Raw genomic sequence first — 26,877 nt, 5'->3', positions numbered from 1 at the left:
AGCTGCACTTTGGCAAGAGAAAAACTGCATTTTGATGGTGGTCCTGGTGCTTTACAGATATTCCAACAGGTAAAAATGACTGAGTGGGCTGTAATCTCTCAAATATAAGCTTCAACCATGAAATGGAGTTGTTCTATGGCACAGGCAAACTTTCAGATACAAGTTACGAGCTGCTAAAAAGGAAACGTCTGTATTTCATGTTCATTTTATTTTCTAACAGTTGGATCCCTGGCTCTATGGTTTGGTGACATGTGCTGAGAGGACGCTCACACGGCGCAGCGTATGAAAAGAAAGCGTTAAGTCCTCTTTCACGTAAACATGTTGACAAGCTGTGCACAAAAAGAACATTGTCGCGTTGCTTCTACTTACATTGCCACGTTCTCCATGACTTACACAATCCAGATTGAAAAATTGCCAACACAATAGAGCAACTGTGACTGTGATCACATTATAATCATTTAGACTTGGCCTGGTGGGGGTGCTGTAATTAAAATGCTATTTGAATGTTCCAAAAGCCTCCAACTCTCTCGGCTGGAAGCTCATACATCGAGCTTAAACATCCAGCCATGCTGTACATTCAGCTGACATAAAAGAGCAATTTAGTAACGGCCCCGAGAATCTCATGCTTTTACAAGAGCAGAAACACGAGGGGAAACGATGCAGCCATTAATGTGATATATTTAATACAAGGGATTTAAGATCTTTCAGATTGTGATTCAGATATGATTGTTACTTCTTTAGGTTCCACCACGTGAGGAACACTGGTTTGTGTTTAAGGCGTCGATAACGTGCGGCACATGAAATACGACCAAATTATCACTGCAAAAACCAACACTGGCAATGGATGGTGAATTTCTTTTTTTCAAAGTGCGCCGGTGACTTTGTGGAACCATGGCGATTCACTCAAAAAATAAAAAATAACCCGAATATTCTTCTCCTTTTATATAGTTTTGATAAACTAGTTTTTTTTTTTAAACTATTCTAAAGCTAATCAGAGCATTCACGTCGCTCTCAAATGACAAAACACTCATTTCCTCACATCCTTCGTGGCATTTATTCTGCAACATGACCCCTTTTTAGTTGCAGTATTTATTAAATTGAATTTAACTTGGGAGTTAAAGACTAACAAAGCATGTGCTGCTGCCTTTTCTGACCCAGTGAACACGTAAGTTTTCTTAATTAGACAACGAGTGAAAATCAGCACTTGCAAAGTCAATGATGTGTTCAACAGCAAACATAAACTCCTGATTTTGTTCATAAGAAATGATGCTGCTCATGCGCTAAATCAGGGAGGTGTCAAACATACGGCCCGCGAGCCAGAACCAGCCCACCGGAGGGTCCGATCCGGCCAGCAGGAAGAATTTGTGATGTGATGTACTTTATTTTTCAGATAACTGTGAATACATGTAAGATGTAATGCACACAAAACTTATTATTATTGATGAAATTTCCGGTTGTTCATAACATGTTTTGTAAAAAGATTAAAGATTATTCTTGTTTACAGGTTATTAACTGAACTAAAGTTTAGAGACAGCCCTGCTCTGGGTTAAATACTATTCACATTTTAAATTAACGATTTATTGTCTTTGTAGGAGTTTACAGCTTTTTTGATATTTGTTCAGCTTTTTATATCAAACAAGAAGAATATCAACAAAAACATCTAAATCAAGAACAAAAACTAGTGTACACCTCAGAGGCCGTCAGTTTGAAGCATGCGGACAAAACTGTATTCCTTGTGTTTCTGTTTGGTTTGCAGTCGTTGCTGAGACACTCTGAGATCATTACACATATTTTTATGTGCGATATTCTTGACCTCAAGGTGGCCCCTCATACTCGCGTGCACTTCTTTTGTCTGTTAAACGACCATTGTTGAACATAATCTTTGCCATATAATATGCCTCATCAGCCATGCTTTTAGCAGCCATTAGGACTACAGAGGGAGAGCTGCAAAGGCCGTTTCCTTCAGACTGCCTTCTTTGTTTATGATCTCTGCAACCCCTTGTATTTTTGCCCCCTCCTTTCATCTCCCCTTTTTATCCCAATCTCTACCTTTGAGCCCATCGTCTCCCTTGTTCCTTAGTTATCCATAACCCCCATTCCTCCCCAACACACAACCTTCCTCCCCTTTTCTTCTTTATCCTCTCTCCATTTCTTGTTTTGTATGCAAGCCCCTAGGGAGGGAAATGGGAGAAAAGCACTCTCTCTGCACCACTGTCACAAAAGACTGGTGACTCATCGCCACTTATGTTCCCGTCTCCCACCTCCTACAAAAAACACACATGCTGGGAAAAAAACTCAAATTACTCCCTACCTGCCATGCACTTATGACACATACACACACACACACATATTTGTCAGCATGTACACCAGCACGCACAAACACACATATTTGTCAGCATGTACACCAGCACGCACACACACACACACACACACACACACACCCATCCTTTTTGACACATTCCAAAGCTCTTTTCATCAACCTCTGAAATTAAAATCCAAGTCACATCATTTCTTTAATCATAACGGTTGCAAATGGCATTAATTGGCGTGTGCTGCCGATCATCTCCTCTGAGACGACTCCAGGTTTGTAAAGGCATTCTCATGCTAATCAGGGAATTAACGCACGGGGACAGACAGTTAAATAGAGAGCTGTTCATCAAGCACAGGTGAGACAAAATGAAATGCCAGGAGGACAAAATGGACAAAGGAGACAGTGAAGACAGACATTCCTTGGGATAGTGATGTGGTGTTTGTCTTGCTTGTCCATCATGAAGCACAAAAAGAAACATTCTTCCTCCATCTGCTGGAGGAACGTGTCTCTTACAACGCAGTCATGGTGGTGATGTGTGCACAAGATGGAAGTCCTGACTGAACACAGTGTACAGAACAATGTCTCCCACTATTGTGTCTCTAAACTGTGTCTATGTCTGTAATGTAACTATTGTGTGTGTTTGTATATATATATATATATGTACATACATATACATATACATGTACATATATATATATATACACACATACATGTACATATATATGTATATATATATATATATATACATATACACACCTCAAAACTGTTTGAGTTAATGTTTCTAAAGATTAATTTATGAATCTAACATTTGCAACAGAATAGCAACTGTCCTTTTTAACTGGAGAAAGCAGTCAGGTCGAGAGGTCAGAGAGCACGGAGAGAACATAGAGGTCTGAGAGGTCGGAGAACACAGAGAACACGGAGAACATGGAGAACACAGAGAGGTCAGAGAGCATGGAGAACAAAGAGAACATGGAGAACACAGAGAACATGGAGAACACGGAGAGAACAGATGCCGTGCAGTTTTCTTCTGTGTCCATGCACAAAAGCATCATTTCAATGAATAACGATTGCTCATAAAACACAAGCTAATAACTTCAGATGTGTGAAGAAGATGAGGAACATGTTTTATTTATGTCAGACACATTGATAATAAATAATAATTAAAACAGCACAGGTCTCTGCAGTTAATGTCAAACGAGACTCCACCGCAGAGACACCAGAGCCCTCACCTGATTACTCTTTACAGAAACCCTGCTTGTGAGCTATTCAGACGCATCAAATATTGAAGGCCTGTAGTTTCCGTTTCACACACAGTGAGGTCGAGACAAGGAGACAAAGGCAGACAGAGGAGAGGACACGCGGGGTAAGAGGAAGGGAGGAAATGTCAAAGAACAACAGGATTTAGAGAAAATAACACATCATGCATCCTGGGAGGTAAACACACGAGCAGGGATGGAGGGAGAAAGGGAGGATCAGGAAGACGGTACACAAAGGTAAGACAAGGAGAATCTGATTGTTTATGACTAATCGGACTCCCTCCTCCAGTGTAACAGTAGAGGCTGAGGAGATGCAATCAGCTGTAGAGTGATTGACTGATAACCTTCTTGTCAGGCAGTTAAGAGGGCATGTTTTTTAATTTCGCTGCATCTCTCTAAAGCGTCAGTGGGACAGCAGCTTCTGCTCAGGTTGACACACTGATTGAGAACAGCAGTGAAGACAGCACTGAGACCCAAAACCTTCAGCATTCAGCGGCTGACAACACGGACGAGACCCAAGTCTGTGATGTGAGTGATAAATCCAACGCAGGTCAGACTTAACGCAGAAATCAACAAATACAGGCTTTCTTTCATGATATACACTCACTGTGAATCAGCCAATCATTTATGAGACGACCTCCTGACGCTTAACCCAAGCATCACAATGTGCTGCTCTGAGTATTTTACACATAATCATCACCAGGGTTTACAAAGAACAATCCAGAGTCAGAGGAGGATGGAACACAATCACAACATACGACTTGTTCGTAGGCAGAGGACTAATCTCGAAATGCACAACCTATCAAACCTTGAAGCAATCCAGTCCAACTTTATGTGTAAAGCCCTTTAAAACAACCACAGTGGACCAACGTGCTGTGAAGAACAATAAATAAAAGGCATAAAATATCACGCAAGGCAATGAAATACATCTAAAAACATCTAAAGTAGATGAAAAGACATAAAACATGAGTAAAAGTAACAAATGTCAACAACTTAAAAAGTGTCAAAAGCCAATGAAAAGAGCAGAGATTTAAATACAGGTCTGTGTTAAATAATGTGACAGTTTGAAATAATAATATCTGAGAAATATCTTCTTTTTACATCATTCACAGTTTCCTTTTCCCATTTGTCGCGTCTGTCGCTCACACTTATGTTTTTAATGGAGCCGCAGTGACAGCAACACAAGATTACACCTAATTAAGTGTCCAGTGAGTTAATGTCACTATCTACTCTAAAGTCTAACAGAGCCGGGGAGAAATAGGACGTATTATGGTGTGTTTCTCAGTATGAGATGGTTGGTGAAGGTTGGAGGTGATGTATGTCTCAGTGATACAGAAACCCACAAACACAAACGCTGACTGCCTCTCACAGGACGAGGAGACCCACCCATCACTGTCGTCTCATCCCGCCAGTATACAGGGTAAGTCACACACACACACACACACACACACACACACACACTCTCATACTAACGTAAGACTAGAGCTGTGTTCTGTTCACTCTTTACAGATCGGCCCTCTGAGCCCTGCTGGTACTGCATGAGGTCTCTGGACTTGGAGAGTCAACCTGATCCTTCAAAACAGGTTTCACCTCAAAAACAATTCTAAGTTACTTACACTGTGTAATGAATCAGCGTCCACTGGTATGTGGAATAAGCATGTATATATAAAAAAGTCTCTTCATGGTATCAACTCTCTCCCATGTGGCTTGTTGCAGGAAGACTCAAATCCTTCGTCGCCACTGCCCTCTAGTGGCCAGAAAGTGAGCTACCAGACAGATCCCCGGCCTCACTTTGGTGTAACCTGGTCCTCCCACTCTACATGTCGCCCCCTGTGGGGCAGCGAGGGGCCCTGCTGGGGGCAGCGAAGCCAGGAAGTGGGCGGTCAGATGCACACCTGCCCTCACTGCCACCTGGGCCTGCCCCCTGACACGCTGCGATGGCATGAGGTTAGAAGACAGACAGACATCATCATAGAGACACAGCAGCTCTAAGCACATGACTTATTGTTTACTTGACAGCGTGTGATTGTTTTCTTTCTCTCCGCACACAGGCCAAGTGTCTGCTGTTTGAAGGACTGAGGAACTCTAACAAATAAACTCATCAACATCTGTTTCTGCTGCTGTTTTACACATAGTTCACGTCGTCTTCTTCCATTCTGAGTTTATGTTTCATTTCTGTGACGTTTTCAGACAAATAAAATGCATGTGCACAACCGGATTAGTGTGTCAAGTACTGTCAAGAATCCCTCTTTCATAAAACCACCATAACATCCCCAGAGATCCTCACACTCTGACACTCTGACACTGGCGCTCTGACACACACTCACTCTCTCTCAACAGTAACGAATGTACTCCAAAGACAGTTTGATGTCCATACATCTTTGGACTTTTCTTCCGGTGCTGTGCAGGTGTGCGCTAACTCAAACATATGCTCACTCTGAGTTCCCCAACATGGAACAACAGAGAAGGATTTCAGCCAAAGACTGCACACAGACCTCATCGCTCACTGTGTCATCAGCAGATGTGCGCAAGGCTCTGAGAAGAGTGAGGGCGGCGTGCCCGTGCCCGGGGCCTGCATTCAGGCGTTGCTCTTCAGAGCTCACTGACATTTACAATCTGTTCCTGGCTCCAGCTCATGTGCCCACCTGCTTCAAATCCACTGACACTGTGTCCCACACAAGAAAAAGAATAGTTACAACCCATATTAATGAGACCGCTCCAGACTTACCTCCTATAGCTTGAGTGGAATCAGTCCAGTGATGATGCAGTCATCACAGCCATTCACAAAGCCTGCACACACACACAAGGGGAGGAGGTTAAAATGCTTTTCATTCATAACAACATTTCATTCACAAAAACTTTCAGAAAAGCTCAACTGGATTTCTGGAATTTGGAGCTGAACTTCCTGACAGACACTAAAAAAATAAAAGCACCGACTTTTATTTTTCCCCGTAGGAAAATTCCTTCTCTGCATTTTTAACTCTACTAGAAACCTTCCTTAGCATGAGGAGCAGTGAGCAGCCACTGAGCAGCGCCCGGGGAGTGATGAGGGTTGGGTACCTTGCTCAGGGGTACTCCAGCCCTTTGACCTGCCAGGGACTTGAACCTATAGCCAAGTTCCCTTTTTACTGAAGTATGTCAGGTGTACACACTTCAATAAGAACTGGCTTTAAGTCTAAACAGGCAGGAGCTGACTTGGACCAGGACTTCACTGATCCACATTCTCTTTCTGAATGTTGTAATTATCACAACTTGACTGTTAGTCGTGAATAAAATTGACTTGAAGTTACCTCATAAAAGAATCTGATGGTTGTTATTCCTGCTCAGAATGACTTTGTGAGTGTAATCTAACTGCAGAGGTGAACATCAGCATAACATGCTCTGTGTACCTGAATGATCTGAAACATGCTGCGGGACACAGATCACCTTAAACTGACAGTGGAATCTTCACATTAAATCACAGTCGTGTTGATATGGATGCAGACCCAGAACAAAAGCAGCATCCAAGGTCTGGTTCAACCCACATTTGCCAACAAGACTGAAAAACTATTCATCGAGCAGAAAGAGTGAAGTATGAACACCACTGCACATACAGTAGGTTAAGGGTCAGATGAGAAACATAAAATATTGTTGAGGCCTGGACCGATGGGATGAATTAATTCTGCTCAATATTCATTTCAAGTCTTTATAAATTGTATTGTTTTGGTGTAAATTGAGCAGCATACAAACAAAGGAAGGAAAATGCAGATTCCATTCAATTCTAACTGAATAATTCTACACAGAGCGATATGATACGTCAGTGTCGATGTCGTGTGAACTCTAGAACCCTGTTATTAATGTTTATTTTCTCATTTCTAAATCAACCTCACATGGGCCAGTCAGGGAGGGTGAAAGAGCTGCAAAATAATAAAATAACAGAGTTATAATTACTCTACTTACTCTACAGGGGGTGAAGTGCTATGTGCAGTAATTGACCTTTCATTGTTGCGCTGCTCTGTTACAGAAAGTGACATTGTCAACATGTGTAGTCCTCATGGACACTGAAGCTTGGTCCTAATGAGGCTGAACCTCATTTCTGAGGAACTGGTTAAGGACAGGGCTTAGATGTGGATTAAGATGAGGGTTAGTCATTAACTGGTTCTGGTTCTGGTCCAGCTGCAGCTGTGTGTGTGTGTGTGCGTGCGTGCATGCATGCTCTGGCATGAGGAGATCACTATTTAAAGGAACAGAGATGAAGAGACAGGAGCAAAATGAAAACATGCAAGGAAGCAAAGTCGGTTATATATCAGTTATTCTTCTTATTGCTTCTTTCTTCTTTATCTTAGATCTTTTTACCTTTTATGTCACAGCCAGGATTAACAAATGCTCATTGAGTATATTGTTTTAATTATACTTAAATACTATTATTGAATATATTATTTAGTCTAACAATAGAATATCTTTATTTGTCATTGTAACAGGTACAACGAAATTAAGTGATAACACCACATACAGAGGAGAAGGTGCAGCTGTGGTCAGAGGCTGTGATGTGGTCAGATTATTGTGGATTATTGAAGTGAAGGTGTGTGTGTGTGTGTGTGGACAGTGATGGGGACACACCAGAGCAGCAGCGTCCTGCTTGTGATTGGCTGCCAAACATCACGCAGGGTCATGTGACTGAATAACGTTATTAGACAGCATGACGAGCCAATGGTCTGCGCATCAGCTGACCTGTCTTTGAATATTGATGCTCTCTGTGCCGCCACACTGGCCCCGCCCTCCCTGTGGTGCTGCTGCTGTCATTGTCTGAGTGGATCCATCACCACTGAGGGAGTTTTTCTTTTTGTTTTTGACTGCAAGTAAAATGTCGTCCCTGCTGAAGCCGTTCTCCGTGTGTGAGAGTCCGTGTGAGAGGAGAGGACGCCCGAGCCCTGCGCCTCATCCGCAGCCTCCGCTCCAGCGTCTCACCGCCGCCACGGCGCTCGCCTCTCTGCCGGCCCACCAGCGCTCGTACGCGGCGAGGAGGAACCTGGCGGCCGCTGCGGTCGGAGGGAGGAAAATCACGCATCCCGGAAAGGCCATTCTTGCAGGTTGATATCGCCGTTGATTGCATTCAGTCATCCTGTAAGATTAAGCCTCAACACAGTCGCCCCCTTTCTGCAGAGTGAAGCCCAATCATCCTGGTTATCCATGCAGAACTGGGTCAAATCTCAACCAGCAGCGTTGATGCAGCAGCTGCACGATGTAGATGCATGCATGCATTTATTGATTACATACACACATATCTACCCATATGTCTACTGTATAAACCAGAAAGGGAAATTCAGCCATTACTTTTCCCCCATTATTTATAGATGTTGCTTTATACAACATGACACTATCCTCAGTTCATTAAAACAACAAGAAACTGCATGTCAGCAGAGGTTTGAGCATGAGCATCACTCTGCATTCACAAACAGTTCCGCAGTGATTCACTCGTGTGTCTCTCCTTCAGGTGGCATCGCAGGAGGAATCGAGATCTGCATCACCTTCCCCACAGAGTACGTGAAGACCCAGCTGCAGCTCGACGAGAGAGCCAATCCACCGCGATACAGAGGGATCGGTAAGGTCACAGAGGGACAGGTGTGAGACTGACAGCAGCTACATGTTCCTGTCCTCTGCTGGGTTACTCACTCCTGCATTCACTCCTGTTTGTGTGTTTAGGCGACTGTGTGAAGTTGACAGTGCAGGACCACGGACTCAGAGGACTGTACAGAGGTCTCAGCTCCCTGCTCTACGGATCTATACCCAAATCTGCTGTCAGGTAAAGGTGTATTTAAGGCGTAGATAATCCATTCCTGCATCATATACTGTACATACAAAGAAATACACTAAAAAAACAAAGTTAATTAACCCGTAAATGTTTGAAATTCTTGGTTGAAAAACAGTGAAACAAAGTTACCGACGACACAGAGTCAGAGTGGGATCGTCTTGTATTCTTAAATGTGTCACTCTGCCATGTTTCTCTCAGGTTTGGCACGTTTGAGATCCTCAGCAGCCCGATGCGAGACGCCACAGGTCGGCTAGATAACACCCGCAGCCTCCTGTGTGGGTTAGGAGCAGGAATCGCAGAGGCCATAGTGATCGTCTGTCCCATGGAGACGCTCAAGGTCTGTGAAAAACTCTGTCCACATCTGAATCAGTCATGGTGAGATTCTAAAAAACAGCTCCTCCTTTTCCCTCCAGGTGAAGCTGATCCATGACCAGTGTTCCCTGAGGCCGAGGTACAGAGGCTTCTTCCATGGCGTCAGTGAGATTATTAGAGAACAGGGTAAAGGGAGCAGGTCGATGGATGACGGATGATCGATAACTACAGCAATATTAATGCACGTGGTGCAGTACGTGCTTCCTCATACTTTATCTGTCTGACTCGTCCAGGTGTGAGGGGGACGTATCAAGGGCTGACGGCAACTGTTTTAAAACAAGGAACCAATCAGGCCATTCGCTTCTACGTGATGAATGCACTGCGCAACTGGTACAAAGGTGATAAAACCTATTTATTGCACACACAAAAAGAGTTTAAAGTATTCCTCTGTCTGGATGATTGCTGCATTCATTTTCTTCTCCTTCTTTATGCATCAAAATGTTGATTAAAAAATAAATAGGGGATGATCCCAGGAAAGAGATGCACCCAATAGTCACAGCAATGTTTGGAGCGACGGCTGGAGCTGCTAGTGTTTTTGGAAATACACCTCTGGACGTGGTGAAGACCAGGATGCAGGTAAGAAAACCCGCCTGCTCATGTTCACACTACTGTTGTCAGGTTTATCTCTAAAGTCGTATTCACACCTAATGCGGTGCGATTGGGGGTTGCAACATTCAGCCGATCCTTGTTTGCTTTCACACTTTAGTGAAACGAACTGAACCTTTTGAATAGCGTTCTCCTCAGAATGACTAAAGGAGAAGACGAGACAACAATGAATAGAAAACTGGCTCATCTGTTGGTTAATGCAGGAAAACATGAAGCTGCATCAAATCCTAAGAGTTCACTTCTTTGTTGTGGATCAGAGTTCGGTTGCACATTCACACGTCCACAAACGAAGACTTTCCGAGCAAACAAACTAGGACTTGATTAAGAACGTCTGGTGTGAACACTGACTTGTATTTAACAGGGTTTGGAGGCTCATCGCTACAAAAACACAGTCGACTGTGCCTTCCAGATCTTGAAGTGCGAGGGACCACAGGCGTGAGTAACCCTGATCCATGCTTTGCACCACTTCAGTCTCGACTGCGGCCAGATCATTTAACGTGATTTTAATCTCGTCCTTCCTGCAGTTTCTACAAAGGCACAGTTCCCAGGCTTGGCCGCGTGTGCTTGGACGTAGCCATAGTTTTTGTCATCTACGAGGAGGTGGTCAAACTACTCAACAACGTCTGGATTACACAGTAGACGGACGACGTGCGGCGGCAGAGGTCCAGAGGGAATCACAGAGCAAAGACGCACAAACACACACCTCCATCACAGCTCATAACAACTCCCTGCACTCCCTCAGATCACCTGATCTCATTGTTTGCAGGATTTGTATAAACACAGTGAAAAATAAGGAAAGGCAGAAACAGCTCAGTTTAAATTTTTTTCACTTTGAAGGAGAGGACAAGTCAAGGTCGGAGATTAGGAAGGTGATATTCTCTTCACCAGTTTCATAATCTTATTAACAGAACCTTGAGTGTACAGTTTTTAGAGAAGAAGCACAAATAAGGATTACTAAACGCTTTAACTAGAGAGGGAAAATGAAAAAGAAATGACTTGAATATGTTAAAAGGGAGGTTTTGTGTTTTTCTATTGTTTTAGCTTTCTATAACCGTTAGTGACCACTTTCTACTTAAACCATAAATGTGTCTTCTGATCCACTGAGTACTGAGTACATAACACTGAGAGAAGGACTGTGACTAACCTGCTTAAAAAATGTCTTGTACACCCTGTAACTGCTTACTCGACTGCACTCGTGGCCTCATCACACTCAAGTGTTGTGACTTGGTGACAAAGTTTAGATTCTGTTCCTTGTGCATTATCGTGTCACCGTTGACCACAGAGCTCGGCTGCATGAAACTCCACGTGGCGTCTGTCCTGTTACAGAGAGACTCTGAGATTACATGAACACGCACACACGCTGTCGTAAAGACCAACCCAAATGTAGCACAGTGTCCACAGACACACACTATTTAGACGTGTTCAGCATCAGTGGAGTTACTACGACGATGTTGTTTACAGCTACAGTGGAGACGTTTACATTCGGTGGTGATTTGCTGCCTGAAATAAGTGAATCCATGACTTTGCTGTAAAAATGCCCAACTGTGCAAGACATTCTTAGGTGGTTTGGTATTCTTTACAGTAATAATGTCACATGAATATCCTCCCTGTACCTCAAGCTTTCCTGCTTCATATGCTTTTTGTACATTAACTGGTGAAAAACTGTTACTCGTCATTTTTTTGAATGCATTGAATCTTTGTTTGCCAAAGTGTGAACGGGTGAACTCCAATAAGATGAGAACGGATGCGTCAGCAGCATTGATGCAAGGCTAAAGTGTCGCACAGAGAACTTTTACATGTTGCCAAACCACTAACATGTGATCAGAAATCTGTATCGTCATTAAAGTCAAAGGAAACGGTTTGTTTTTCATGGTCATTCATTGTGTAAAATCTCATCAGATTGTTCACATTTAAGATGTGTGTGTTCAGACATCATGTGCATTCATTGGTCACAATACACTTGTGCGTTTACATGAATGAGAAAACCGAGTATTTGAGTAAAATTGGCACATGTACGTATATTTATTTGTGACAGTTATTCATAGACAGGGATGTGTGTGTGTGTCACACAGTCCAAAGCTGGCTTTGCTGCACGGGCAGGAAACTCGGGGGGTTAAAGCTTTGCTGACCGCGGGACAGAGGAGATTAAAGGCGGCACTGACTGATCACCTCCCACCTGCTGCCTCCCCAGTCCACCTGTCACCATCAGGATAGAATGCAGTTCATCCAGTCAAGCTTAAGGTGAAGGAAGGGACAAACAGAACGCTGAGAAATGTGTTTGACACAAGTCACATGACTTCATCATCACTCTGAAAATGGCAACCATGCTAGTTTAACAGTATGCAGTTATGCCCCAAAAATGAATTAAAAGAAATAAAAAGTAACCAAAAACTAATCTGCTTTTTTTTTTTTCAGTGAGGCCAAGAACTTCTCTAGTACATGTCCTTGGTTTCTGCATTTCCAGAACAAGCACAGCTCCTGTTATCACTGATCTCAATGGAAGGATGTTGACATAAAAATAAAGTTTCTCATTCTGCATTTCCATTGATAACTTTACAACCATGACATCTGCATCAGGACCTGAGGAGAGATCCTTGACATGATGCCTATTTGACGGACAGCTTAATGAAGCTGAATGGGGGGATGAGGTGTAGTCTCGTCACCCTTGCTGCAGCTGTCAGGTTTCTTGATGGTGAACCCTGAGCCAATAACAGGAGGGAGAACAGAGGTGTGGCTATCTTCTCCATCTATATACATACAACACAAAACCAAGGTGTTAGGTCCAAGCAAACTCTGGTGTTTAACTATTCATTAAACTGATAAAAAGATAAGAGACTTACATCCTGAGACATTTATCTTTACCACCACTGGCCACTCTTTGCCCATCAGGACTCCAGTCCACTGCATAAACCTGCAGATGCAACAAACAAGACCATAAACACACAACTTTGAGGAAGGAGTCACAAAAACCCAGGACATTTTCCCTTCATTACCTCGTCAGCATGGCCCGGTAGATCCATGTTCAGTTTTCCTGTCTTTATGTCCCAGACTTTGAGAGTGCTGTCACTGCTGCCACTGACCAGCAGCCTGCTGTCTGCTGACCACGCCACTTGATACACAGACCCCACATGACCACGCAGGGACAACAAGTACCTGTGTGTAGACAAGCAGGCAGAGACACTTACACCACCATCATCATCTGGCCAAGGGCAGCATTATACACATTATTTATGATGCTTGGCATTGCAGTTGAGTGGTTTTCTTACTTTCCATTGCGTCCATCCCAGATTTTAATGGATTTATCAAACGATGCAGAGGCGAGGAGTCTGGTGTCTGGGGAGAAGAGCACTTCATTGACCAGAGCACTGTGCCCGGTCATCCTGGCCAGAGGCTTCTTATCTTCTGCAGGGTTCCACAGGAACAAGGTGAAATCATCTGAGCCAGACACCAAACGCTCTGGAGCTGTACCCTGCAGCAGCGGGAGAACAGGGGTTTAGACACTGATATGATGTGTGTACACAGATGTGAACACATTCTTACTTCATGAACATGCTGAAGAACTTACCCTGACTTTATTGTATCTTTGCAAGGCCGTCTCCTTCAGCTCTTCCACTGGAGGAAAATAAGACTTGTTACACAAACACTTCTCTACAGAACAAAAACATTTTATTTATCTTGTTTATTTGATTAAAACAGACAAGATGATTTGACACTGGCATTATACAATAGAAACTGGCAAGACTTACATGATCCGGAGAGGTCCTGAGGGTTTATTGTTGCACTTGCAGGTTCAAAAGCACCAGTGCGCAGGACGTAGTCTGTGCTGAGAGCCAGCGTGTTCACCCAGTGAGCGTGACCCTGCAGGGTCCTGCACTGCACACCCTGTTCCCACACACAAATGAACACAGTGAGACTTGCTTTGACTCTCATTAAGTCTCGATCAGCATCACACACACTCACACACACACACACTCTTACATCTTTGGCTCTCCAGACTTTGACTGTTCTGTCATGAGAGGACGTGTACAGAAGCCCATCACCTCCCCACTTCACACAGGTGACTGACTGCGTGTGTCCAGTCAGGATCTTTTCACAGCGACCCAACACGGTGTCCCAGACACGGATGGAGCCGTCCTTAGAGCTACTGGCTAAGAAACGACACTCTGGGTTTCTGAAAATGAGAGGAAGGAGCTGATTAGAGAAACAAGAAATCATGCAAACATGTAAATATGTAAATATGCAAAATGTAAAAAGGAAATTTCACATCACAAAAGAATCTTCTTTCCACTAGCTCTGCTTCTTTTATTATGTATTATGTTACCTATTCATTTGATGGCGCAGAAAAACTACAAGGGCTATGTAAATAAACCAACTCTGCAACACGGATGAATTTAAAGAATTTAAAGAATTAACAAGAAGCTAACATCAATGTAATTTTATTTCATCCACATTCATTTAATCCTCTGTCTTCTAACTTGTCTTTATTTTAACTTATTAAAGTGTGATGTCTGCTGTTATATAAACCATTCACTGATATTACAGACATGTCTGATCCTGCCACAGTCCCCTGGCGTGTAATTCAACTCACCTCTGCTGTCAAACTGATGACGATCTAGGACTTGGTGGCTACAGAGCAGCTGTGGCTCAGTTCATTCCCAGCAGCACGTTGATTTGAGGACGCTGCAGCTAAGTGGAATATGTGTGGTATATGGGGGTGTCCCACATTTGATTCCTTTTTAGTAGGGTTCATTTGCACGGCTGTCTTTTTATTATTTGCATAATTGCAAATGTAACGGTGATATTGAATGTTTTCAGGTTTTTTTCCCCACAAAAGTAAGTTTAGGCATCTTGTTTTGGTAGCTTATACCCAAGAAATGCCATGACTGTGTCATTGTGAACTTCCCAGGTGCTGCAAACAGCATTTAAATCCATTATAGGCAGGTGTCCTGATAATTCAACACCCAGAAACTGAGGAAACCTAAATGGAATTCATCCATTTTATCATTTACATCTTTGTGCATCTAATGCAACAAGTACATTTTTTTTCAACTGTACAGTTTCAGAATAATAATAAATAAAATCAGTTTAAAACCAAGAACTGTATATAAAACAGACTTTTTTCAGTGAGGTCAAACAGGAAGTGAATGTACACTGAATAGACACCAGAGGGAAACTCTATTGGTTGCAAAAATAACTCATTTTAAATAGAATGTTATGGGGAAATTAGTCAACTTCTCATGATGAAGCACGGCACAAATGAGCGGACACCAGAGTGATTGACAGCTGGTATTGTACAACAGGGGCCTGGTTGCAGGAGCCGCCTCTGAAATACCAGCTGCAAAACCTCAACATGGTGCTGGCCAAAATGTGATTCTGGAGTTCAGACACTTATGGAATGTTCAGAACATAAATGCTGCATCGTAATGGACAAAAGTGAAGACCAATGACTCACAGATGGAGAGGTTCCCAGCTGAGCCAAGTGATCCACTTTGAGTGTCCCGTCAACGTCTTCCCCATCTGTGCACCCGTCACTGGATCCCAAAGACAGATCTGCAGAAATTCCCCACAAAATATAAATACATAATATTCATAAACACGTGCTGCCAAGACATCCATGTGTTTTAAATCATACTTGACTGTTCTTGCACCCTGAAGCCAGTTTCTTTCCATCCGGTGACCACGCGATGCTCAGCACCCAATGAGTGTGACCTTTGACAAAGAAGAAGAAAGCTGACTGACGTCTAAATCCACTGGTTTATCATTTTTACCTTCAAGACATAGCAGATCATGATGCCCCATAGAAGAGACTTTATACCTCTGGCAGTGTGGTGAGGAGTCTCAGTTGTCAAATCCCAAAAACGTACTGTGGTATCACCAGACCCACTGGCCAGATACCTACAACAACAAAGGAGAACTTCTTTAAGTGCATGTCGACCCATGAAGTGCGTCTATAAAACCATCATCATCAAAACACCTGACAAGGAAGAAAAGAGATGGAACAACATCTGTATATAGGTGAGTCTTTGAGAAACAAACACCACATCGCAGTACAATTCAAAGCCTGCAACACCTTAAAACAAAAACATTAAACATTAAAAACTTTAAGATAAAATCTATACACATAGAGCAAAGGAACTGGGTCAAGTCTTCTGGATGAGAGGGGAAACGTCTTCAACTAAACTCAAACCAGTCCAGTCGCCTACAGCCCACTAGAGAAGATCTCAATGCTGTTCTGACATAATAAAGCATGTGAACAGGTGAAGACATTCTCTGTCAGAGTTACTTACTTGCCAGTGGGGCTGAAAGCAGTGGAGATGACAGCTTCTGTGTGTCCCTGGAGTGTGCTGGTGCAGCGGGCCACAGCACGCACCCTGAACACAGCTTGAGGCTGGTACACCACTGGCAGGACTTGCTCTGTCTCGACCCCAAGCGTCTTCACACAAGAGCCCAGACTGGACACCACCTCAGCCTCTCCACGCACAAAAAATGCCAGTGGTACTGGCTCATCCTAGAGCGAATTACAGACAACATGAGACGCATTCACAAACTTTAAATGCCTGCGTTAAATAAATCAATAATTGTGGGGGGGAAAGAGTTCCTTCCATCCCAATGCTCAGAGTTTGACAGACATGTTTGTAGACTGAGACTTACACAGTACCACAGAACTGTAGATTAGTTAATAGTCTTTAGTGAGTGCACAAACACTCACTAACCATTTAAAAGTGGAATGTTCGAGTGTGCAGACGTGAACATCACAACAAACCTTCTGCAGGAGTGCATTGCAGACCAGCTGTAGTTTATCTGGAGTGATGTCTAACGGCACATCGAAAGGTGAACCCAGGACCTCGCCTTCCTCATTCTGAAACTGGATCAACAGCCGTGCCACGTCCTCACTCGCCATCTCTCTGTTTGGTTCTGATACGACTGTGATAATAAAATATATTTACATCAATCAAACACATTTATTTAAGTAAATAAAAGTGTACAGATCATGATCTAAATCCTAAAGCTAGCACATGATATAACCCTGATATTATGGAGTCCATTCTTCTGGGAAACAGTTCTCAAACTATTTAAACCAAAAACCACCTGAGAAAATAAAGTTGTTGCAGTGACAACAACATTAAAATACAGTGTTGTTAACAAATACTTTACACACACACACACACACACACACTGGTATACTGAAATGAGATTAAGATGGAGCGAGAGATAAGGTGACTCGAATTATTATCATTATTATTATTATTATTATACATATTTTTAGGTACTTATTTCATTCAAGTACTGTACCACCAGAGGAAGCTCACCAGAGGTACACGTACCACAGTTTGAGAACCATGGTTTGGTGCCATCATTTTGGTTATCATTATCTATTAATCTAGCCATATGTACCGGGTTAATCAATTATAACTCTACATACATCTACAAAATGGTGCAAATAGTCAATAGTTTTTTTTCAAACCTAAAAATGTCCTCAAATGGAGAAGATAATTCACATTTAAGAAGCTGAAACCAAACACACTGTCATCACCTTGTAAACAAGTGAAGGAACGCTCAAATTCAACAATATTTGTTGGTGATTAATTTCATAATAATCAATTGATAAACCAAAAAGTTGGCGATGAAGGTGTTTTTTACCTGTTACACTACCTGACAGACTGCTAAACACACACAATAGTTTACAGAGAAAACGGAGAAAACAGCATCGCAGTGAGAAGCAAACGTGTCAAATGATTCACGTTCTGAGCTCAAACAAATCATTTCAGAAGCTAACGAACGTCACGTTAGCATCACAGCTAACGCTACTAGCCAAGCTGCTAGCTAACATTTAGAACACACGGTTCGTTTTTGTCGCGGTTCCCGGACACTGACATAAACGTTACTTATTTACACAAACATGTGCACTTTTATAACAAAGTCAGACTGTCGCACACATCAGTTGAGGAGTTTACCGTCAGTGAGTTAGCGCTGCGCTAAAATCTCCGCACGTGTTTCACCACCGAAGAGTCTGTGAGTCAGAGATGCTCCCGAGACTGACGCTGTCAAGTCCGTGGACACACTCCGCAATGCATTGTGGGAGAATGAGACCAGAGTCTTGTTGTTGCTGGACTTTTTGTTGTTTTTCTTCTCCTCATTTCTCAGTAAGAATTAGGTCATTTTTATGCCTATACTTTTTATTATGTTTAAATCAAAATTATAGATAGTCATTCATTAATTAACTAATTAAATCATTCTTAAATTACACTTCTTTATGGGAACGTTGATCATTCTTTTAACTGGAAACAAATAAACATGTTATCATATCACTTTTGAAAAATCAAATAGCCAAAATTACAATTTGAATACCAAAATACAAATTAAAACGTATTGTCTTATTTGTCTATGGCCCCCAGTAGCTTTGAAAAAAAGGTTTATCTTTATTTTCTTTCTTTTATTGTTTCTTTCAAAGTGAAAACTTATTTTTTAGGGATCAAGCTGATAAATGAAAGCTTTATTTTTTAATATTTATTTCAAAGAATGTAAAAACAGTAATAAAATGTCAACCGTTTTCTTTTTCTACTTTTTAGGCTTCATAAATGCAACAATCTATGTTTTTTAATATGTAGTATATCTCTACATAAAACTTTATACACAATGTTATCTTCATTTTATGGATCCAATTCTTTTTTGGTTTTGTGGCTCCAGATTACATTTATTTGGGTGGAGAAGAGACAAAAAGACTCTTTTAATACAAGGCTGCAGAACTCTGGTCTATGTGATCTTTACAACATCAGTTTTCCTCCATTAGGAAACTGATATTGTTCTTCTGATATGTTTTAATAATAGGATTATATGTCATATATCATGTGCAACACAATGCGCTTCTGTAGAACAGAATATCTTTCTAAATTTTGTTTTGTGATTTAATAATCATTCTTATTTCCACAGTAAAAATAAAAGCTCATGCCACTCGTCACAATGCTGTCTGTCATCTGGAGCAGTGATATTAATCATTATATCAATCAAAATATATCAAATATGCACAATTTCATGACAACACACAGAATTTCTTACACTTTTCTTTGAGAGCAGCAATTTTACATTGGAATAGAAACAAACACAATCACTAAAGTATAATCCTCTTATGATCGTGGTTCTTTCTTCATTAAGGTAAAAAGTAGTTCTCTATTACTGATACTTTTAAAAACCAAACCTTCTTTTGTGTATTGATTCCTGTATTTTGTGTTTGAACCAGCGAGAAAACGGGAGAAAACGCTTTTTCTCTTGCAAAGAAACTGCAGCCAGAGTGAATTTGACTTTAATTCATTAAAGGCACAAGTCCAAAAACAACAAATCACATCGTTTGCAGTCCATGTTCTTTAATGACAGTTGTTTTGGAGCATGGAGAAGTCTCAGTCAGATGTGGTTGTTATTTGTTGAGCCCGTTCATGTTCTCAGGAACAAGGCCTTCCATGACAGCACGCTTCGACTCCAGGATCTGCAAAAAGAAAACAAAGATGTTTGATCTTGTTGACGTTGTAGATCTTCTGGATTGTTTTCATTCAACAGTCAAAGTTCACTCACCTGGAAGTTGCTGCTCAGGCCAATGATGCTCTGCATGTTTGTGCTGTAGTAACCCAACACATACTGTCCACCAAGCAGAGGGATGTCATCCTTCTCCACAGATATCTGTAAGCAGAACATGCACACGTCTGTAGATCTGCAGTCTGCTCTCATCATCACCTGCTTTTAATGCAAACGCTTCGTTTTACCTGGATGAGTTCATTTGTCTCTGGCAGCTCCTTCTCCCTCACCCACACAAAGGTCTCATAGTCGCACGCACTCTTAAATCCCACCTGCAGGACGACAAACTCGTGACCTCTGATCTGTCTTCTATGATATTATTAGTTGTTCCGTCTCAGTACCTTGTACAAACCGATCCAGTCCCACGTGGAGGACATGAAGTCCTCTTGAACGGTGTAGTTAAGGAGCGCGTCCTGGTCAGCGCTCCACACACCCACAGGAGAGACGTGAACCACGGGTGTGTCGAAGCATTTCCTCAGCTGTGGGACACAAGTTTCTATTAAATAACCACAACTGACAACAACAACAACAACAACAACAACAACAACAACACACAGTGTACAACACTTACCTCTACACTGAAGGTTGCAATGACAGGTTTGTGGTCACTGATGCCGTAGTTCATGTCACTGTCATATTTATCCTGCGTGACCAGGATTGGAAACTCGTCCTGTCCATCATCAGTAGAAATCACTGCCTTCTCGTCGTCCTCTGATGGTGGAGTTTGGGGTTTGATGCGCCAGAGGATCCGGTCTGTCCACGCTGGTTTCCTCTTCTTACCACTGAGCAAAGCAAACAACACTATAGTGAGTAAATGTCACATTTCTATTTGTTTTTATACAGAAATACAAGAAAGAATGGTGTTAAAGGTCAAACAGCAAGCACACGCAGGGCAGAGTTAATCATTATGAAGACATGAGTGACGTCAGGATTTGACAAACAACTCATGTCGACATACGTTCACGGTAAAAAGCAACAAATGCATAATGCAGATACAAAACAGTGGGGGTGCTGAGAGCAGGAGGAGCTGCAGAGCCCGGTGACATAAATCTGCACTTCATCACCTCAGTGTCTCCACTTACTTCCTTCATACATACAAACATATGTATGTAACCTCACCTATGTTAAAGAGGGTTTCAAATCTATGGAGACACCCACCTGGGCGGGTCTAGCTCCCTGTACCAGGCCCCTAACCAGACAGAGAGCAGCCACCAGGTGAGGGAGGTGAGGAGGAAGAGGAGGGTGGTGCTGCAGCGCTGCAGGGGCCTGGGTCTGTACATGGTTACAGGCAGCAGCGCCAAAGAGCTCTTTCTGAGAGGAATATTAGGAATACTGTGGTGACTAAGGAACTAAAGGAGTGTGGGGCATGCAACACAAACAAAAGGTGGAGCTGGTCTTACTGAAAACCAAACCACGTCTTTGGAGAGCTGTACAACATTCAAATGGAAACAACACAGATGCACAGATGAGGTTTGGCTGCATGTGACACACGTGTGTGTGTGTGTGTGTGTGTGACGCTCGTGTTACCTGGTGTCATAGGTGTTTGAGTTACGGTCAAACTTGTAGGTGGGTTTAAAATTTAATGGCCCTTCCTCAAATTCCTGCAGGAACGCTTCCTTCTGCTTCATCATGGTGAGCTGCAAAATAAATAATAAAATAAGTCAGTATAAGAAGTGTGTGTGTGTGTGTGTGTATTTTAAACACATCACCTGGTCTTTGCCCCACAGTAAATTCACACGTCCACTGTTGATGGATGAGCGGAGGAAGTGCAGACCATGGTCTGCAATCCTGAAGTTCAGGTCACCAAAGCAGAACACCACCCTGTGTGAGAGGAGGGGACAGTTCTGGTTTTACCTTCTACACAACCACAACAACCCTCAGTGTGTGTGCGTGTGTGTGTGTGTGTGTGTGTGAGCGCTGACTTATGGTCCAGCACGTGAGGCGTGTCACTGATGTCAAAGTCTTGTGTCTCCAGGATGTGCTCGAACTCATCGACGCGCTCCAGAGCGTAGTTCATGTGAGCTGAGAGGTGACAGTTGAGGAAGCACAGGGTGTGGCCATAGAAGGAAAACCGCATGGACACGCCCCCTTTATTACCCTGAGAGGACACAGGAGACACTGTAGCCTCATATATGCAGGAGAAGAAACATCTATCCATCCATCATCCATCCATCATCCATCATACATCCATCACCCATCATCCATCATCCATCATCTATCCATCATCTATCCATCATCCATCCATCATCCATCATACATCATACATCATCCATCCATCGTCCATCATCCATCATCCATCCATCATCCATCATCAATCATCCATCATACATCATCCATCATACATCATCCTTCATCCATCCATCATCCATCATCCATCATACATCATCCATCCATCGTCCATCATCCATCATCCATCATCCATCCATCATCCATCATCCATCCATCATCCATCATACATCATACATCATCCTTCATCCATTCATCATCCATCATCCTTCATCCATCCATCATAGTATTATTATTATATATTATAGAGTAAAATAAATAATTCACAATCATAAACTCACAATAATAAAGATGCAGCGCGATCATGTTTAAATGAGTTAATTTGCTGTAGGTTTACAGTTCTCAAACTGTGGTACGTGTACCACCAGTGGTACGTGTTCTACTGTATAAACCAGAGTATGTGATGAGAATGGATGAAATAATAATAATTAGAGTCACCTTATGTCTCGCTCCATCAGGAAGACGAGAGAACAGATGATCTTAACCTGTAGCTGACTTTGCTCGACCTTTTTTGTTATAAAAAGTGTCTTTTCTCTTTCTCATGAAATGTGATGTTTTCCTTTGTAACTCCCATTATGAGTGAAAGTGTTTGTGTTGTTCTTCCACTGAGTGTTCTTTGTTAGTGATTGCATTCACTCAGTGCTGTTGATGTTTCACTGAACAAACACAATGCTCTTTCATAACCTCCTAAAACTCAGAGGATTCCTGGGGAACACACTGTAACTGTGTTGTTGTCTCTGCTCTCAGCGTTGTGTTAACATGTTTGTTACCCAGTAGCCGAAGATGCCGGTGCGTGTGTAGGTGGTCTGGATGTTTCTGATGAACGGCAGGTGAATTTGTTTGGCAAAAACCAGCAGCAGCAAACCCTGCATCCTCACTGATGTCACCTGGAAACAGTGAGAGAGTGAGATCAGAGCGGAGTTAACACAGAGCATCACTGCTGCTTCTTTACATTACTATGTTTAAACATAAGAATTATTTGCAACATACATATATGTATATATATATATATATATATATATATATATATATATTATATCCTTTTTTTCAGCACAAACTAAAGCCTGAATATGTGACCTACAATCACACACACACACACACACACACACACACAGGATGTCCATATAAGGAGTAGTGTATTATTCCCACGGGTGCAGCTGTGAGCACTGAGGGTTATTAACCCACATGATAAACTTATATGAGCTTTGTGAAATGTAACTTTAAAATATAAACACATGTTTATTTCTCAGTGTAAAAGTGCTTTGATCTCCTGAGGCATCAGAAACACTGAGCTATTGATGCAGTGTAGGTGTCGTCTCTCACCTTGATGAATCCTCTGGGAGCCAGTGTGTCCATAAACATGTGGCTCCAGGAGTCGTCCACCACCAGGTCTGAGATGAACCTCACAGGCGTGGAGTTCACCTCCTGCAGACTGACAAACACAAACACAACACAAACACACAACAGCAACAGCAGTCAGTGCTCTAACCGTGCTGCTGTGGTCCAGAGAGACAGTGTGAAGTTAAAATCCATGTTTCTGTCACTCACCCAATCACATAGAGGTCTGTGGGAGGCTGGACATCGAGCTGCAGCAGAGACGTCACGTCTTCAGGAGGCTCCGCTGTGGCCACGTTCCACGTCACCATGTGCAGCCTGTAAGTGTGTGTTTTTATTGGTTCAGCACAATAATAATTTTACTTAGATTCAAAGTTATAGCATCTTCACTGTCATAATAAACGTGGCGCACGGTTCATGATAACAACTCTCTGTGTGTGGACCTGAAGGCGTCTGAGGGCACGGAGCGTCCACAGAGCTGAAAGGCTTCGTCCAGCGTGCGCGACACTTCCTCACTGGCTTCATCGTCAGAGCTCATGTCCTCGATGCAGGTGAGCAGCTGTGTCAGACGCTGGCGGAGGAGAACCTTTGACCTCGAGCCCTGAGACGCTGAGCTGCTCATGCTGTCTGAGCGCACACGCACACCTGTGTCTGTGAAGAAGTCCATCTTTGTTTTGTGGCTCAGGGCGTTTATTTCAAAAAAGAAAATGAAAAAAATCCTGTCAACAGATTCCTCCTCAGACTTCTGCTGGATGGACTGCAGCCATGTGATGTCACCTGGTTTGTTGTTGGTGCCTCAGGCGGCTTCTGTCGTGGGTTCCTCCAAACTGACCCGGAATAAAACTGTGAGGAAGCCCAGAGTGCAGAGCGTGTGCGTTGGTGTGGTACCGTTTGTGGCTCAGTCCTCTGTGGTCCCGTCTGTGGCTCAGTCCACTGTGGTCCTGTCTGTGGCTCAGCTCTCTGTGGTCCCGTCTGTGGCTCAGTCCTCTGTGGTCCTGTCTGTGGCTCAGTCCTCTGTGGTCCTGTCTGTGGCTCAGTCCTCTGTGGTCCTGCAGCGATGGAGCAACCATTCACAGAGCGGTGGGGTCGACTCAGGAATGTGGGCAAGAATGAGTCTGATTTGGACTCTAATCGCTGGCATGTGAGTGTGTGTGTGTGTGTGTGTGAGTGTGTGTGTGTGTGTGTGTGTTTGGGTCACATGGAGAACCAGGAGTGGACTTGAGGTTGATCCTCCATCTTTGTGAGTAATGCTGCAAGACTTGAGCAAGAGTTCAGATCCCTAAGAGGTTTTAGTAAAGCTCAGCTGAGAAGTCTCACTCTGTGATCACGGCCGTGCATTAGTGAGCGCACATCAGCTCAACAATAGCATTAGCTTCCTTTGACCTCAATCCAGCCTCTGCTCATATAGATGAAAGGTTGTTGTTGTTGGAGGAGCTGAACTCAGAATTCTCAATGATGTTTATACAGATAATTATAAACTATAGGTGCATTTTTAATAACTCCAAATGTTATTGTTCCAACAAACTCATTGCACAATACATTTCAACAGATGCAACAGTTTTAGAGATAATAGATTCAGCTTTAGGAGAAAAGCTTCGTTTCAGACGTTAGAAAATAATCTGGTGTTTTTAAACAAATGTAGAAAAATAAAAGTGTTACAATCCAAGTCCATCTGATTCTGAGACTGACTCTGTAATGACTTTATTATTATGGGTTACATGCATCAGTAAATACAACAGTGATTATATTTACCTGAAAAAAATGAGCCCTTTATTAAAAATAAAGCTGATCTAAACCACATGAAGAGAATTAGAGCACATGACAGGGATTTAGTGCAGTGAGAAAAGCTTCATCACACAAAGACTATGTTTGACTGAGCTTTAGAAAACTTACAATCCATTAAGACACAGACTTTCTCTCTCTGTGTGTGTGTGTGTGTGTGTGTGTGTGTGTGTGTGTGCGCGCCTGGACAAAGAAAAAGATGATGAACACCAGTCTTACCTGCACTTGTCTTTCCCAACACTTTGAGATTTTCCAGCGCTCATTTTCTCCCCTGCACACACACACACACACACACACACACACACACACACACACACACACACAAAGTCATTTCTGAAATGGCTTTGTAATCGTATCAAACCTGGTGTTAAAGGGACAGTGTCACAGAATGCAACATTACATCAAACACAGCAGCTAAAATATGATGAAAATATTCCTAATGTTATAAAAGTCATTTCATTGTATTTTAAATACCTGTTTATGGGAGTGTTTTGCTAAAATGACTACAAATGTAACTGCTGATGTGATACTGGTGTCCACTCACAAGTGTCATGATCTTCTTTCCTCTGAACGTGAACAGAATCATTAAATCCTCACGATCATGTTTATTTACATTACAGACTCATTTTCCCAGATTTCCATTCATGGATGGAGTTATTTTTTGAAAAGCCAGTGGAGTCGCCCCCTAGTGGCTGATCACTGACAAACCTGAAGACCGTGTCTGTGGTTGTGATGCTGGTTAAAGCAACAACGATGCATTTTATTCTAATAACATGTTTTTGAAAAACTTTGGTCTCCAATAAGCATCTGCATTCTGTTCAGTTTAATGTTTGTTGTTGGGTTTTTCTGACGATGATCCAAAACAAACTCAGATGAGACACTTTGACAAATGTCAGGACAATGCAGACAAAGATCCAGCTGTCTTATCACGGTCACTAATATTCTGGTAACAACTGCCGATGCTGCAAAGAATCCCAAAACCTTTCACATTCCTCCACCTGGGAACGACACTCAACATTGAACGCAGCTTTAAACTTTTAACTTTCACTCGTGCAAAAGACGAAAACAGCTCAAACACTAATCTGATGCACAACGAGTCTTTTGTCTGGAGACCGTCAGAAGAGTCATCTCCATCCTCGGCTCAGTACATTACCCAGATCTGTGTGTGTCTCTCGTGGCGTCTGGAAGAAACCGCAGACCCCCTGTGCACAGATGACAAAGATCTCCAGAGGTGAGTCCAGAGCCTGGACCTGTTTTCCTACGTTGAGTCCCGTTGTCTGACTCTTTCACTTCCCTTCACTCTGGCCCCTCTCGTTCTCCCTCACACTCACGACCTGCTCTGGACTTAAAGCAGAACATCGGATCAAGCTCTTATGCCAGGTTGGCTCACAGTGCAGTCACAAAGTATTCGCTCAGTCATGAATGGACATGTGTGTTCACTGAATGTCACCATGACGCATGGCGTTTGTTGCATTAAAGCTCTCTTTGTGAGTTCATCAATAATCCTCCACTTTCTTCACAGTATGGAATGTGTCCGAGCTCCTTTACTCTGGTGTTTTCACCACTTC

The 26,877-nt window shown here is 42.6% G+C and overlaps 4 protein-coding genes across 6 annotated transcripts in view; 1 reads left to right on the top strand and 3 right to left on the bottom strand.

Moving 5' to 3' along the window:
- Positions 1 to 6,363, bottom strand: part of LOC131458932 (multidrug and toxin extrusion protein 1-like) — a 47,615-nt gene extending 41,252 nt beyond the window's left edge. The window contains exon 1 of the mRNA XM_058628301.1: positions 6,299 to 6,363. The gene's annotated coding sequence lies outside the window, so the exon portion shown is untranslated. The remainder of the gene's footprint in view (positions 1 to 6,298) is intronic.
- A 1,881-nt stretch (positions 6,364 to 8,244) lies between these two features.
- slc25a1a (solute carrier family 25 member 1a) lies at positions 8,245 to 12,198 on the top strand. The gene is made up of 9 exons (XM_058627939.1): positions 8,245 to 8,639; positions 9,044 to 9,151; positions 9,253 to 9,352; positions 9,560 to 9,698; positions 9,775 to 9,859; positions 9,967 to 10,071; positions 10,194 to 10,309; positions 10,701 to 10,774; positions 10,864 to 12,198. Exons 1-9 carry the CDS (start codon positions 8,414 to 8,416, stop codon positions 10,976 to 10,978), a joined length of 1,068 nt encoding a protein of 355 aa, XP_058483922.1. The 5' UTR covers positions 8,245 to 8,413; the 3' UTR covers positions 10,979 to 12,198.
- A 139-nt stretch (positions 12,199 to 12,337) lies between these two features.
- nle1 (notchless homolog 1 (Drosophila)) lies at positions 12,338 to 18,402 on the bottom strand. Its single transcript, XM_058627938.1, has 13 exons — positions 18,295 to 18,402; positions 17,103 to 17,263; positions 16,627 to 16,847; positions 16,155 to 16,234; positions 15,972 to 16,048; positions 15,792 to 15,889; positions 14,318 to 14,510; positions 14,086 to 14,221; positions 13,905 to 13,951; positions 13,606 to 13,808; positions 13,333 to 13,492; positions 13,180 to 13,250; positions 12,338 to 13,086 (listed from the first exon to the last, which is right to left on the bottom strand). The coding sequence occupies exons 2-13, from the start codon at positions 17,238 to 17,240 to the stop codon at positions 13,074 to 13,076; spliced, it is 1,437 nt and encodes a 478-aa protein (XP_058483921.1). The 5' UTR covers positions 17,241 to 17,263; positions 18,295 to 18,402; the 3' UTR covers positions 12,338 to 13,073.
- A 1,222-nt stretch (positions 18,403 to 19,624) lies between these two features.
- inpp5kb (inositol polyphosphate-5-phosphatase Kb) lies at positions 19,625 to 26,683 on the bottom strand. Of its 3 annotated transcripts, XM_058627587.1 has the most exons (14): positions 26,463 to 26,683; positions 25,529 to 25,580; positions 23,741 to 23,845; positions 23,516 to 23,624; positions 22,963 to 23,079; positions 21,829 to 22,004; positions 21,616 to 21,727; positions 21,434 to 21,543; positions 21,307 to 21,333; positions 20,478 to 20,688; positions 20,248 to 20,385; positions 20,095 to 20,178; positions 19,907 to 20,011; positions 19,625 to 19,820 (listed from the first exon to the last, which is right to left on the bottom strand). In XM_058627587.1, exons 2-14 carry the CDS (start codon positions 25,570 to 25,572, stop codon positions 19,752 to 19,754), a joined length of 1,407 nt encoding a protein of 468 aa, XP_058483570.1. In that variant the 5' UTR covers positions 25,573 to 25,580; positions 26,463 to 26,683; the 3' UTR covers positions 19,625 to 19,751. The 3 variants fall into 3 exon arrangements, with proteins under 3 accessions (XP_058483570.1, XP_058483568.1, XP_058483569.1); XM_058627585.1 differs by lacking the exons at positions 25,529 to 25,580; positions 26,463 to 26,683 and adding an exon at positions 23,971 to 24,979; XM_058627586.1 differs by lacking the exons at positions 21,307 to 21,333; positions 25,529 to 25,580; positions 26,463 to 26,683 and adding an exon at positions 23,971 to 24,974.
- Positions 26,684 to 26,877: the final 194 nt, after the last annotated feature.

The sequence above is a fragment of the Solea solea genome, chromosome 4, assembly GCF_958295425.1.
Source record: "Solea solea chromosome 4, fSolSol10.1, whole genome shotgun sequence".
Classification (NCBI taxonomy): domain Eukaryota; kingdom Metazoa; phylum Chordata; class Actinopteri; order Pleuronectiformes; family Soleidae; genus Solea; species Solea solea.
Note: the sequence above shows the minus strand (reverse complement) of the source record. Positions and strands in the feature narration are given on the sequence as shown.

Coding starts and splice junctions, on each gene's coding strand:
- nle1 (XM_058627938.1), bottom strand. CDS start 17,240: ATGGCGAGTGAGGACGTGGCACGGCTGTTGATCCAGTTTCAGAATGAG. Junction 14,222..14,317: donor AAGTCTGGAGAGCCAAAGAT/GTAAGAGTGTGT, acceptor GTGTGGGAACAG/GGTGTGCAGTGCAGGACCCT. Junction 13,952..14,085: donor TCAGGACCTCTCCGGATCAT/GTAAGTCTTGCC, acceptor ATTTTCCTCCAG/TGGAAGAGCTGAAGGAGACG.
- inpp5kb (XM_058627585.1), bottom strand. CDS start 24,194: ATGGACTTCTTCACAGACACAGGTGTGCGTGTGCGCTCAGACAGCATG. Junction 23,080..23,515: donor CTCCCAGAGGATTCATCAAG/GTGAGAGACGAC, acceptor CACTGTTTCCAG/GTGACATCAGTGAGGATGCA. Junction 21,334..21,433: donor TCAAACACCTATGACACCAG/GTAACACGAGCG, acceptor AATGTTGTACAG/CTCTCCAAAGACGTGGTTTG.
- slc25a1a (XM_058627939.1), top strand. CDS start 8,414: ATGTCGTCCCTGCTGAAGCCGTTCTCCGTGTGTGAGAGTCCGTGTGAG. Junction 9,353..9,559: donor ATACCCAAATCTGCTGTCAG/GTAAAGGTGTAT, acceptor TGTTTCTCTCAG/GTTTGGCACGTTTGAGATCC. Junction 10,310..10,700: donor TGGTGAAGACCAGGATGCAG/GTAAGAAAACCC, acceptor TGTATTTAACAG/GGTTTGGAGGCTCATCGCTA.